At 35.4% G+C, this 15,354-nt stretch overlaps 1 protein-coding gene across 1 annotated transcript in view; it reads right to left on the minus strand.

Moving 5' to 3' along the window:
* MAP3K1 (mitogen-activated protein kinase kinase kinase 1) overlaps positions 1–15,354 on the minus strand; it is a 57,705-nt gene that overhangs the window by 16,061 nt on the left and 26,290 nt on the right. The window contains exons 2-6 of the mRNA XM_053932347.1: positions 7,011–7,161; positions 4,801–5,007; positions 3,087–3,287; positions 2,214–2,330; positions 1,525–1,673 (exon numbers count right to left, since the gene is read on the minus strand). Of these exons, the coding sequence (XP_053788322.1) occupies positions 1,525–1,673; positions 2,214–2,330; positions 3,087–3,287; positions 4,801–5,007; positions 7,011–7,161 (825 nt within the window). The remainder of the gene's footprint in view (positions 1–1,524; positions 1,674–2,213; positions 2,331–3,086; positions 3,288–4,800; positions 5,008–7,010; positions 7,162–15,354) is intronic.

Below are 15,354 nucleotides of genomic sequence, written 5' to 3' on the forward strand. Positions count from 1 at the left end.
GCATTTGTTCACCAACAATATATTTTTAAAATAAAATTAACTTGTACATGCATTATTTCTATACACATATATTCCTTTCTATTTCTCTGCAAATGTTTGCAAAGCTGTTTATTCCTTGAAAAGGTCCACAAAGATAAGCTTACAATGAAAAATATTCTCCACACGTGAGTATATATATATAATCTTATTTTTGACAAATTAGCAGTAAGCAAAACATAACTGCAAGTCATGGGAATTTTCAGAATTGAGTAAACTTCTATCTCAGATGAATCTGATACTCAGTGTTGTTCAAAACCTATAGCATACTAATTTTGGATTTGGACAGAAAGCAGCTTCTCTCATTGAATCAGTATTGCAGGGTCAATCAGTACCACCAGGTGCATTGGCAAACAACTGAAAATCTTTCATCCTGTAAGAAGTGATAACTAATGCAGCAAAGTTCACAATCCTGTGGAAAAAAAAATCCTACACAAAGTATCAACATAAAAGGAATTGGCTTGCCAGATAAGTAGTTTCAGAGTAATTATGTACTTAACAACTTTATTTATGCAATTTATTTACAGAAACACAGTTTGGAAAAATAAGTAAAAGATGAAGTGAGATTAAGGTCACAGTTTGTATATCAGAATTATAAACCTGTCTGAATATATTCATGTTACTCATTATCACAAGCTCATTATCACAAAGTAACATATCAAGGTACTCCTTAAGTTAGAATCCACTTCACACAAAACAAAGCCTCAATTAGGGTTGCTGTCTTTGGTCTGATCTCTCTAAATGAAGTACAGTTTACCCACTAAATAATGCAAGCAGAAATTATTTGTTTAAAAAAATTAATCAGTATCTTTTCAAAATCATGGAAAAGGATGTACAAAAAAACTAAAGTAGAAGCAGTCAGGGAAAAAGAATGAAAGAATAACACATCACTGGAAATTCATAGACAAGGCATTAATTCATAGATAAGGCATAACTAATATGTTAGCAGCTCTCTTAAAATAATTTAATCACCCATTTTAGTTAAGTAGTTTTAAAAACATATGCTCGCTCCTGTTTTTATATTAATGTATGTGTTTATATAGAGTGTTTATAGAGTGCATAAACATTTTTCAGTGTATTGTCAGAGGCACAAGCTTTTCTCCAAAGCAGGACAAGAGATGAAAAATCATGTTTATTCTTTTGCTAACATTTGCACAAGTGCTGTATTAAAAAAAAAGATGCACACAATAGGCTTCCAAAGTTGATGTATGCTTCGGTCTTGCACACAAGATCTCAAAAGTTTGTTTTGCAAAATTCATATAGGGTAAAAAAAAATTATTTTCACAACTCTACTTAACATTTTCCAAACAGAAGTTACAAAACAAATATGCCCACTTGGTACCACAGTGACTAATGGATGCTTGACTTGATTGCTTCCAAATGCAGAGACTTAACGTGGCTTGAAATGAAAGCAGTTTTGAACAAAAAGAATGTAGGTGATTCTGAAACTACAGAATAAATCTTGTAATTCCTTTAAAAAATACTAACCTGTTTTCTGAACTAGATGTAGAAGTACTAGATGATGACAATGTATGAGAATTTGACATGCGTGAGACAAACTTCTGGATGGTGTTACGAGATGGAGCTTTGATCCTCGAGCTACGCCTACTGTGATATTTCTGGAACAAACTCTCAACCTAACATCAGAAAAAGATAGCAACAGTCTTATTTATGCTATGAATATCTTGTAATTAGAAGTCATATTACTGAAGTGTAAACTACTGCTAACAGGAAAAATCTATTCACTTTCACAATAATGCATTAGCAGTCGCAGCAACAATTTCAGAAGTCTTACTACTAAAAAGATCACAAGAAACATTTAACACCAAAAACTTTTCTGCTTATTGAAAATAAATAACAGCTTCAAGTATACACACAATTACTTTAAAATACCCACATTTTTTCTTCCTTCTAGAAAATCAGTGAGACATAGCAATAAATTTTAATAGAAAAATCCCATCAAACTACAGCTCTCTCCTATTGATGCAGCTATGTCTTATATTTACAGGTATTTTTTTCCACTTACAGAACTCCTGATACTGAATTAAAGATATAATTATAAACATATATTCTTGTGGCTTTTAAATCTAACAGTTTTCAGCGTATTTAATATGGTGTCCTAAAGACATTATGGAGTGTATTGTAGATCATTATTACATCTATTAGAAATTGATTACCTCAAAGTTCTTCAGCGTCTTCCTCCAGAGCATTGGGTCTGAGGGCTCAAGCTGAAAGACCCTCAGCATAACAAACAGCAGATGAATACAAAACGTCCCACGGCCGCAGCTACAAGTCTGCAAAGAAAAGTATATCCTAAAGTTCTACTGACTTGGTAATTTTTCCACATTTAAGTGTACCATAGAACATACCCACTCCTGAACAAAAATAAGTATTTCATATATAAGCATAAATGTTCTCTTGCATAGCCTTACAAAAAAAGAGAATTCCTAAAATATTACTCAGAAATGCATACATGAATGCATAAAATTACAATACCAGTTTTCAATTTATTTTCTCCCCCCACCCCCCTCCCTTTTTTTTAATCAACTGAAGATATTTTCATGCTTCATACTGGAAGTATGACATCGCAACATGACATCAATCAAACTTAAATGAGATGCTTCTGTTCACCCAGCCTGGATGTGTCCCAATACTACATCACATTAGTACCAAGAAAGCCTATGAAAAGGATCTCATTATGGGTATGAATGAAATTATCACACTATTAAGGGAGTTATGTATTTATCATTTATACACATCCCATGAATAGAGGAATTAAGTGACAAAATTTTAGCCAAGAATATGTAAGACATATAATTCAGAGCCACTTCTAGGAATGAGTCTTTTTTTCTTTTAAAAAAGAGAAACTGTAGATAAATGTAATTCACAAATTACAAACTTATTTTGGTATTACATGGGTACAGATTACAACTTTTAAACGTTACTTTATAGAACAGTGATCACCAATTGAACTAATCTGGCTTTGAACAGTTCTGCGAGATTAACTATGAATTGATAAAAGCTACAGACAAGACAAAAATGTTCCCTACCTGAGGCCCAATAAACACTCTGTATTTATTATCAGGGCTGTCGCCTCCAATTAAGAAAGAGTTGGGTCCTATCTGCTGCAGCAAATACAGCCTGGCTCGCATCACTTTGTTGACACGGCGATTTGTCTCCTCAGGGCTGTATGGAGAGAAGCCATCTGGAGATGGGGCTCGTCGAGGTGGTGTTATCCGTCCACTCTGAAACTACAGAAGTGCCTCCGTCATGAGCATTCAAAGGACAGAAAAATGTTTAAACAGGTATGGTTTATTTATTTATTTATTTACAGAATAAGAGTCCCCAAAACCTGGAGCTACTATAATCTCTTTGTCTGTATGATTTAAAAGGATTACTTTTCTCCCATGCCCAGTAGTCAAGGGCAGAAGAAAACTGAAATTCTGCAGCTGAAATTTGTCTGACATTGGGACACAAAAGGAGTCTTTCAAATTGCTTCTTATTTTCATGTAGTCATTGGTTGCCTTACCATATTACTACTGAATTATCATTTATAATTAAATCCAAAGATAATCAGGGACTTATTACTCAATAAAGGATATTATTCCATATAGCTGTAACACTAATGTATTTCATAAATGAAAAAATGCTATGACTATAGTTTTAAAAAGGGAATATAAGTTCAACAAAGATCAAAAGTTTAAGAAAATGCCAAAGAAAAGAAAAAAACCCCAGCTTTCTCCCTTTTCCACCATGTAAGCAACTTTTAGATGAGGATGCTTTGGGGTTTTTTAATATTGCTTCCCCATAATCAAAAAGTCAAAGGCCCAAATATTTTAGTAAGATTGTCTTCATTTAAATTCTTCTCATTTCTAACATTATGAGATGCACTAATTGTTCCATTCCGTTTCAGATCTTCTGCTTTTATTAGTAAAAATGGTTGTTTTCTTTTTTTTAACCTTTCAATTTCTCTTGTCAAGAGGAAAGGACCAGTACTGCTGTGCTGTAATTTGCACTGTGAATTTAACTATTGATGAGCATTTTTTACAACAAGCCAGAGTATTCGATATTATTGCTCAAAATATACTCTTGATCTTCTTTAATTTTTGATCTTCTTTAAGCCAGTTACTCTTGCTCAAAACATTCTATTCTAAATGTTCTCTAGAATGCAGTGATAGTAACTTTAGACTTCTAACAATGTACATATGTAAGTATTCCCTAATCTGTACATAAAGGTAAGTTCTGAAATAGAGGATCAGTACAGCACACCAGTAAGACTTTTCTACAGGAATTTTCATTTCATCCACAGTCCTATCCTTAATGGAATATACCTTCCCAGAGAACTGAGACGCAGGAGAAACTGACTACAGTTATTTAAAAAAAAAAAAAAAAAAGAAGAAGACAAGAAAAAAAAAACCACCAACCAACCAAAAAAATCCAAACCAAACAAAATAAAGAAAATAAACCACCTGACCAACAAAAACACTACCAGCACTTCTTCCTTCTAATCAAGATAAGAAAATATACATTTATTCATGATTGAGTACCTATTTTTCTTCATTTATTTCCAAGCAATAACAAATGAAAGCAGGACTGAAGGAAAAAGAAAACACACATGAGAAATACTACATGAGATATGTATGTCACCCAAATGATATCCTGTAATAGCCTCTTTATATCAGCACCTTGCTCTACAGAGGGAGCCTAAGCAAAAGATTGCAGAATATAGCCAAATTGAAAATTACATCACAGCTTGCAACTTACAGGCACTGGAGATACCCTTTTTCTTCTAACACCTGGTGACTCAGATTTAACTGTCCTAGCAGATGATGAAGAGGAACTGCTAGGAGAAGGACTTCGTCTTCCTTTTTGTGTAGGTGAAGAAGCAGTGTTATGTCCATCAGCTTGAGGATCTAGACAGAGTTTGTTCATTTCTGATCCATCTACTTTTCCAGGGATAGGTTTCACCACCTTGCAGGAATTAAATCACATATTCAAATGATTGATTAGTAATTTCACATTAAAGCAAAGCAAATAAATCAATAATTCCTTTGTTGTAATTAAGCCGTTATACAGATATCCAAATACTTCTTAGGCCATACTACTAACATTTGAGAGGGATTAGCTTACTGATCTATATGCAACGCAAGAGCAAGAACCTTTTTTCCTGTCTGTTTGTGCAGCTTATGTTAGTTGTGGCAGCAACTGATTTGATTCTCAAAGTACTCCTGTAACTATCTCTCATGATACCTCAAAAAATACTGTTGCCCCATCTGGACAGTAGAAGCCACAAGAATTTTCTTCTCTACAGATACTGTGCTTATTAAGAGCTATAATACTGGATCCATGCATTCCATATGGTATCAGCTGAAAAATACTAGGGCTACTCTTTCTTTAACACAACACTTTTGCAAAATAAAGACTTCAAACATGGAGGTAATCCAGGAAAATTAGGTGTGCTGTTCTTTGTAAAAACCACAGCCACATTTTTTGTCTGCCATACAAGCAAAATAGCTAGACCACATCTGGTATCTGAGCTAACCACTACGCATGGTGCTGCACAATGTAGATAGAAGGGGTGCTCAAGCAAAGGAAGTACATACACAATAGTGCTTTGTTGCATCAACACTAAATTTTGACATTAAGAATTGGAATACTTCAAGGTAACTTTCAGCTTTCTGCCAGTCAGACCCACATAAAGCGTAAGAAGAGTAATATCCCTAAGAATCTAATTAAAGACAGTCACATTGGGAAGATTCAGTTTTAGTTCATAATTTCTCAAAGTCTCAGAGGCTTGACTCAACACTGGAAGGAAGCTCCAAACAACAACTCAGATAAACAGAGCAGGTCTCTCCTAGAAAGTTAAAGAGGTCTCTTTAAGACAAAAACTGAAAGGAGCTTTCCCTCCTCAGGGTAGTAAGAGATATATAGACTCAGTGCCCAGTTACAAAAGTGAACAGGATAAAAAAAGTGCAGTGAAAACCCTTTTCCCCCCTCCTACCAATTAATTCAGTAATATCAAAGCAGTAATGCCTCTCCTTGCCTGGAAGATCAAAATGCAAATTCATGTACCTATGGACAAACTACTTGTGCCTGAAAACATCAAAAATGTCAAATTACAGTAACTGAGAATCTGGAGTACCAAATGTTGTATTATCACACCCACAAATCTCAAGGGAAGTGGGCTGAGCAAGGAAATAATTTCAAGCTATTCAGTAACTGAAAAACATTTACATTTTTAAGGTTAAAATTGTGTTATTTGACCCTTTGAGGTAATGGGGTTTGGTGCACTTTTAAGTATTTTCAACATTATTTCTCACAACAGAACCTTCTTATTTCTGTTCCAGAAAACCTGTCCCCAGACATTTGCCTACTGCATCAGATTACCTTAACTTTACACTAGTGGTCATGGGAGCCATATCAACCAATTGCAACTATGTTCATAAGTAAGTAATGGCTATTAATTAACCAGCATTACACTGAATAGAATTGGAATTAATCTTACAATATTTCAGGTTTGATCTACCTACGTTTCTTAAAAGCACTTCCAAGTCATTTATGCCAAAGCAGCACCCAAAAGGCTAACAGAACACTGTCATGCAAAGTTCATCAGAACTGAGAGTTGGCTGAAGGAACAGCCGAGTTTTGGATTGCCCCCGGTTTCCGCAGGTTTCCACCTGGCGGGCAGCGCTCCCTCGGTCGCTGGAGGGCAGCAGTGCCGCAGCCGTACGTGACGGCTCACGGAGCAGCACCCCGGTAACGCTTTCACTTAAAAATAAACAGCAACAACCGCGGGACATGGAATTCAGTCAGCCACGCTGTCCTGTTAAACACCGCGTAGGAAACAGACAGGAGAACCATAATTAAGAGCCGACAAACTGTTAAGAAAAAGAGGTTTCTAATAGAAAGCAATTTAAGTGATTTTTATGTGTAATAGCTGTTACAGATACTGTCCTTCCATCAGTGCCACTTACCACAGGGCCTCTTCTGCTTCTTCTTTCCAGCCATTCATGCTTCCAGGCTGGCATACATGTTGCCTTGAGTTTCTCCCTGATCATGCGCTCTTCTGGGCGGTCATCCATCTTCTGCAACCCCCTAAGGGTTTCTTTATTCTCCATGTCACAACTACAGCAAAGAAAAAAAAGTCATCAACTCAATTAATTTCAGTTGAAATATAATGCACACAGCGTTCTTAAACTTTGTGCCACCCTACTATCCCTCTCCTTACAATGCAGCTGCTAAAACATTATTTCCACAAGACTGCAAGAAGCCTTTTAAGAGTTACAGCTAATCTCTTATTCTGTAATTTGAAGCAGAATACCTGTTTAGAGGGATATTTCTTTAAAATGTGTGCACTGCTTGTAGCACTGAACACCCAGTAAAAATCTTGGCAAATACAAAACTAATACAAAAATTACCTTCTATGTAATGTCATGCCATTCATCAAAGGTTTCACAAATGTTGCAATGGTTCATGCATTCCTTTCTCCATTTTAAAATAATTTACAAAATTTATATTAATTAAAGATGAAAATTTACCATAATCATAGGATGCACAAGCATGAAACTATGTATCTAGTGCCTCTTCATATATTAACTCTACTCAAAAACAGACAACTCGTAATCTAATACACAGTAAGTATCAGAGAATAATAAAATGGCCTGGGTTGGAAGAACCCTTAAAGATTACCTAGTTCTGAGCCTCTCACTGTGGGCAGGGACACCTCCCACTAGACCAGGCTGCCCCATCCAACCTGGCCTAAGCTGTATTTAAACTAGACACAGAAGTCACAAAATTAAGGCTAGTGGCCTTGTGAGTTATTTCCAAGTGACTAATGATTCAAGAGCTCTTAAAATCAGCTATAGTAACAGCAAAATTCACAGCAAATTCATATCTGTAAAATGAAAATTTAATCCATCTGGGCTTGTACTTTTTCACCTACAGCAAAATAGTTCCTTGTAATTGCTGGCAACAACAAAAAGGCAAGAAATACTGTCAGACACTGAAAAACAAATATGAACAGTCTGGAAGATTTCCTGATTCTCTTGAGCTATCTGCTAAATCACCAAGAAAACCACATTCTTAAGCAGCAGCACATGATCCCCACCCATCTTCTTGAAGCCAGTGCTCTTTCAAAATAAGCAAGCTTGATTAAGCCAACTGTCAGAATGAGATTTTATTCCAAAAATAAAATCACAACTTAAAGAGGGAGAGTATATAATAATTTAGCTACAAGCACTGCTTTCTTCCATGCAATCTCAGCTTCTAAAACATTTAACCATGCACTGACAACTGCATTTATGTATTGTATGATGACCTAAAAATACATTCCCTTCAATATTAATTGCAATAAAATGATACAATTTTATTTAATTAAAATTACATTTCCTATCTTCAGCAGCATGGTACTACTGAGGTCATTTATCACAAATAAATATGCTTTAAAGAAAATGAGAAGTTTTTGCAGGTCAGAAGGAGAATACTGTTATTTTTTTTTTTCTCTTCTCATTGTAGAGACAAAGGAAACAAAGGATTCTGAGTCAGGAAATAATACTTCCTGTTCAGTGCTGAACTGTAATAAGCAGATGGACATTGTAAAGAAAATATATTTTCTTTCAAGCTAACTTATAAATCCTCTGCTAAGAACTGATTTTAGATATGCAGAACTGTGTGATTCTAGTGATTAAGGATTTAAAAATGTTTATAAGTAGAAACACAATCCACCTAAGAATGAATGCTTTTTCGGAGGTTAAGCATTCATGCTTGCTTAATTTTAAAAGTAATGCAAATGAATTCCATAACATTGCCTTCTAGATACAGAGAGAAAAGTAGTGATAATTAATGAAAACTAAAGATATTATAGCAGTAGGTAGAGTCCAAATGAAAAAATGTGCAAATTTCAAATGTGGAAGAAATCACTGTGTAAAAAGAGTATTTTTTTTTCCCTCAGTCAAAAAAATCTGTTCAAGGACAAAAAATATTTGATAAGAACACAGCTCTGCAGTAATACAGGTGCAAGTTAAAACATTATTTTTTTAATATTAGTTATTTCATGGCATGAACCATCTCAGTTGCATGAATACTTCATATACTAGACAGAAAACACCACACGAGCAGTGAAAGAACGACACAGTATTTCATTTGTTCATATAACCATGATTAACTTCCCAACTGATACAAAAAAAGTCTTTTAGAGGCCCTTGGACTTGAATTCATGAACAATGTAATACAACAGTAGAGGCTTTACAATCTCTGCTTGTTCTCTAAAAAGCAGAAGCAGCTATCTTCCTCTCATGTGACAGCTAAACCGATCTACTCTTTTCTGCACAAAGAACTCTTGTGCTTTCTCTACACGCAGGTGGGAAAGACCAACTGTGTCTGAAAGCTTTTGCTTAGTAGATCAGTTATCTCATGCAGAATTTAAGTTGTATGTATACCCATATATATATTTCTTTTTACTTATAGAGCACAACTTAAGTGATCAAAACAACTTCATATTTTATATTTTAACTCAAGCCTTGACAAAAATAATCATTAGAATATTCACACCTACTGGATCTGTGGAAAAAAAAATTTTCCCGTGACTGCACCAAACTCCTACATACTGCAAGATACCCTCATCTTGTGACCCTGAACCTGCATGGTTCTGGGTTTGGGTTTTTTGTGCGTTTTTTACATCTTAAGCAAACTCCCTCATCTATTCCAGGCAAGTTGATGTTTTTCTACACAGCAATGTCTAGATTGCTAGTATCTAGATCACTGTACCTCAGCACAAAGTAAAAACAAGAAATCCAGAGCATATTCCACCTCCATTTCATCCTGCAGTGTACAGAGTATTTTGATCTTCACAGAGCAGCATCTACTTTTGATAGCCACATACTTAAGTGACTCTCAGGTAGTGTTTTATTTGAATCACAGTGCAAAGCTAATGAGCAAGCTAAAAACAAACATCAGAGAACATGCTTGAACCAGGAGAGCCTTACATTTCTCAACAGCCCACCCTCTGCTTCATTAGGAAGCAAGGATTTTGTTCTTAAATGTTTCAGCTTCTCATGAATCAAAGAAAAAAATATAAAATACACTTTTTTTTCTGATAAATTTTAACTTTTTAACTTTGCCTTCCTCCTCCTTAAGTAAACTCCAAGGATCTTCTGAATTCTTTGTATTGGTATTTTCAAACCAACAGACATCAGCTGCTGTATTAATAGTCAAGAAGTTCCAAAGAAACCGGTCTAAACTGAGTTCTAGAGTACTGAGCAAGGTCAACAGTTTAATGAAGTTTAATGCATAAGATCACTGATCTACACTTTAATAATTCCATTACTAACTTTGGATTATTTGTTTCATGAACTACAAATCTCAATATAGTAAGATTAACACACTGCATGGAAACAATCACTGCAACGTCTTACGCACCAGAGAAAGCAAAATGTCCTTCATTTCTGTGTCTTAATTTTGAAGACCTGCAAACAGCAATTGAGTAGCTAGATCCTTAACAACTTGTTTTCTATGGATCAATGACTCAGTATTTTATACTGAGGTATTCATTACACATGCTATTTTCGTGAACTATGGTGAAGTACATAAGCAAACTTTACTTCTAAGAGCTTAGTGAATTCAGTACTAATTCTGTGCAAGTGTTTTTCTTACAAAAGTATATAATGGCATATGAAAGCTCAGTTGTAGCTCCAGTTCATTTGCCAATTGTACATTTGGTTGTACTTCTCAACAATTAGATGTCTTGGCTTCTCTGCTATCTTATATGGGTAAAAAACCTTTATCCAATAGCCAGACTGGACCACATTTTATTAGCAGCAGGAAGACAGGAAAAATGCAAGCTCTGAAATAGAAGTCAATTCACCAATAAAGGGCAAGAAAGTTCTATTTGCTATAAACAAGTACCCAGTCATAGCAAGGAGAAAAATTATTAGCTGCTGAGTTGTTTGGGTTTTTTTTCTTTTAAACTTTTGCCTGAAGAAATTTAGCAAAAGTAACTTGCATATGAGCAGTGGTCAAACCATGGGGAACCAGAAGAAACATTATGAATAAAAGTGGTCACAAAACAGCTGTGTCAGAACAATCAATGGAGTTAGCAACAGGTGTGATGGAAGAGCACCAGATGAGAAAGAACAAATACAGCAGACATTTTATAATCTGTCCAATAAAAATGCTATCTATTGTAACAATCACAACTGGAAGTGACCTTAGATGGGATATAAAGATCTCGTTTTGAGGATCTTAAGCAAGAATTAAAAATATGGTCACCCAGCTAAATGCAATCCAAGCCTCAACAGGTCCCAAGAACACTAGGCTAGTTGGCCACCAGCCAGGAGGCATGGCACATAGAAGCAGTGCTCAATGTGAAGAACAGGGACAAGAGTTAGCCATTCCCTGAACTGAGGAGGTCAGCTACTAGTATGTTAGGTAAATTCTTTCCACAGTTCCAGCACTACTCACAGTTTCTCTTCTGCCATTAAGTACTTCTAATAAAATCAAGATTAGTAAATAAAAAACAGAGCAAGATGTACAAGCCATGGTCTGACCTCCTATCAAGTCTCTTGTTCCTTCTCCTGATGATGTGCTACTGCTGACATTCATCATCTAACCATATGAATCCATTCTAACAAATCAAAAGGTATGGCCCATACTATGAACAACTTCACAGGGAACTTAACCTGGTATTAAATGGCAGTAACTGCCACTTAACAGAATTGAAGGTGCTACTTCCTAGAGACAAAAGTACTTGGCTTCCTAAAATAGTTACAGAGACCTTAGCTGGATGTTATAGAAGTGTGAAATTTACTTGTATTATTCTGTTAAGAGTACTCCCTTGAAGGCTGGTATGTCAAAATGTGCGATTGTCAAAGAGAGTATTTCGCTGCTAACAGGACAATATTCACAATCAAAGCTCTAACTACACAGACTGAGCCATTCCCTTCAGTGGAACCTCACAGGCCCTGGTCAGGAAGGATCATCCTTCCTCTGAGCCTCAGTGATGAAGGCTCAAAACTCCAAAGAGGGATGTCAGAACATACAGAGGTTGATTTCCTGCACAGATTTTCTAGCTCCTATGAAGTAAAATTCACCTATGTAAAACATTTGTTTTATTTCTTGCTCTGAAACCACCTAGTTAATCCTTTGAGACACATTACTCAGTAGCCATGGAAAATTAGTTCTCCTACAAAACGAGAAACAACAGCCTCCGTTTGCAATAGATACTTGCTACAAAGCTAATGAAATGGGCTTAGTTCCTGTGTATTTCTTAAAAAAAACTATCAGACATCTCTCACCAGTATAACAGAAAGTTCCTAGGACTCTCTAATTTTTTCTGTAATTATTTAGTCAGCCAGTCGCAGTCCAGATTGATCAGGGTGTACACACAGGTGTTACATGATCTCTCGGACTCTACATTTCCATCCTAAATGCTTTACAGAGATAAGCTGGCACTTTAATACCTTTAAAGTTTATGTCATTATTGAACAGAATTTCTAGGACTTCCAAGAGGTAGATAATTTATATTGATACAAGAGACCCAAAGGAAATAATAATTATGTAGTTTAATTATTTTAATTATGAATTTTGCTTAATATACCCAAAATGAGTTGATAAAGGTTCATATACTTATTACTGTATGACAAACTTCAGCATTCCAGCAGAGAGTAGAACCCAGTATGCCCAGTTCATGTTATGCCAGCTGAAGAGAATATGCAAGTCTTGTCCCCATCGTGGTGCAACATAGCACTGGGCCTTACTTCAAAAACAGCAGTAATGTCATTATAAAGACTGAACAGAAGTGCTCACTGACAGCTATATGATTAGTTCATCTGCACCAAGTTATAAGATCTCACACATAGGTGTTAGGGATTCTTTTCCCCCAGGTTAGCCCACCAGAGCCATCCTCTAGCTCTTACTTAAGTGTAAGAACAAGTTTTTACTTGTTGTATATCACGTAAGTCAACTCCCTTTTTAACATAATCAAATTCTTCACTTCTAGAATAAAGTTTAATCTCTTAGGCACCAAACTGATCTTTTACCCCAGATTCATCAAGGCTGTCCTAGCTCAAATTAGGAGTACTAGTTGAAATGTGATTGGCCAACACATAGAGAAGATCAGGTCAGAGAAGATATGGCCCTTGCTGATGCAGAAGTCAGAAGCCATTAACAGAAAGATGAGAATTAAAGGTAGGGTAAAACCCAAAAAAGCCCTTAAACAAAGTTCTCAATGGAAATTATTTTTATATGTCAATATGTCAGGTACATATCCTACTGCTTCAAGTGCCTGTCCTATTTTTTAAAGTTAAAATTTCTTATTGTATATTAAGTGACTGTCAGAGAGGAGTTAAACATCTCTACACATATTGCACTCTGGGATGAAGAGTTTCTTAGCCAATTTTACTCCCCTGTTGCCAGCAGAGAACATCAGATATTTCATACCAAAAAATTATGCTTTGAATCACCTTAAGATACTAGGGTTAAGCAGATAAACCTGCACACCTTCAATGAAAATGGTGGAAATAGGATACAAACAAGTAACTTGGACAGGATAAGCTCTGTAGAATTTAAAAGCTACAAGTTACTAAATTATTTCTGTAATAGTTACAAATAAGAAAAGAAATAGAATGTCTTGGCGCTGTTCAAAATGGCAGAATTATCAGCAGATAACAAATGTTCAGAGATTACTGCTGGAAAGTTCTCTCAGCAAAATATGATCATAAAAATAAACAATGAAAGAAAGCAAATTAAAAAACTGAAGGCTTATATATATATTATTTCTAGAAAACAAACATAACATCCTCTATAAATTTTAGGTCTTAATGACTGGTTATTCTAGCCTCACAGAAGGAGACCAGGGATGCAGAATGAAATTTAACAGGACTCCTCCTGCTCTCTTCTGAAGAATTATCTGACTGACATGCTTTCATGATAACCATTATTTCTCACCAGGGTTATATTTGTTTCTTAGCATACACTGCTGACAATTACAACTAATTATCATTGTTATCAATTAGTTATACTGAAGTGGCAATCAGAAATCATGAAGCAGGCCCCTAGTATTCTAAGCAACCCAATTTGGTTTTTCAATTTATGTTCTGTTATTTGGTACTTATTTTTTAAAGTTTAAGCTTTATTTTATTTCCTCTTTTCGTATTTCTTGTCTATATATTTATCAGTCCAAGTCACACCGGGAATTTATATCATTAGTATGATATCATGATATAAAAAAGTAAGCTATGCTAAAGAGGTACTGAACTTGCTAAAGAGAGGTATGTCTCGCTCACTGACAGTCAGACCCATTCAAAAAGGCCTAGTGCTCTGAAGATTCATGCATACGCTGAATTTTGCTCAAAGGCTAAAGCGGACTAAATGTTTCCACAGAGATTTCTGACTGTCACAAGAAGTTTTCCTACAATGCAGAAATAACATAAAAAATTCCTTGCAAGCCTATTCTGAGTAACTGCTGGGTGAAAAAAATACAACCCTAGCAGCCCCAACCACTTATGGTAGATACAAATTGAAGAGGGTTATCTTCTATCAGCAGAGAGCTACAGGGGACCTGACTCTCACCATGAAGATCCAGATTTAGCTTCTGTAGATCCTTAATGCTCACATACACAGTGGCTTTGCAGGTATGGAGTGCTCTGTGCTGAACAGGGTAGTTTCCTTTGGAACAATGAGACCTTTTGGTGGTATCTGACAGCTAACCTAACCACAGGCCAACCATACAGTAACTACAGCCACTTTAATGACAGAAGCTACTATATCGCAAATTTTTTTTTTTTTTTTTTAAGACAACAACAAGCAACTACAAAAAAAAACCCAAAAAAAACCCAAAAAAACCCCAACCCCCCCCAAAAAACAAAAAAACCAACCAAACAAACAAACAAAAAAAACCAACAAAACAAAGCAAAAAAAACCCAAAAACAAAAAAACCAGAGGAAAAGGCATTTAAAACTTCTGTGAGCATATGGCTAAAAATGATACAGCCTCAGAAACTCCTTTTTTGTCTTCTTTAAAATCTACAGAATAAAGAGAAAATAAGTATAGGAGTCTTAGCAGATGAGGAAGAGAGTGTTTAGTGAGACAATTTTTAAAAATTAAAAAAATAAAAAACTGTGCAGTCAGCAAGCAATAAAAATATTTTTCATAATAATGAATCAAGGCTCTATAACAAAACAAGAAAGTCAATATAGGACAGCAAGTATACTACTTAAAAATCTATCATTGTTTCTTATAATCTTCAGCGGGTTCCTGAGATTTTATTTAAAAACTTTGCTGCTTTCCCACCTTACTTATAACAATGCATTTAAGCTTTTAATT

Source organism: Vidua chalybeata, chromosome Z, assembly GCF_026979565.1.
Source record: "Vidua chalybeata isolate OUT-0048 chromosome Z, bVidCha1 merged haplotype, whole genome shotgun sequence".
NCBI lineage: Eukaryota > Metazoa > Chordata > Aves > Passeriformes > Viduidae > Vidua > Vidua chalybeata.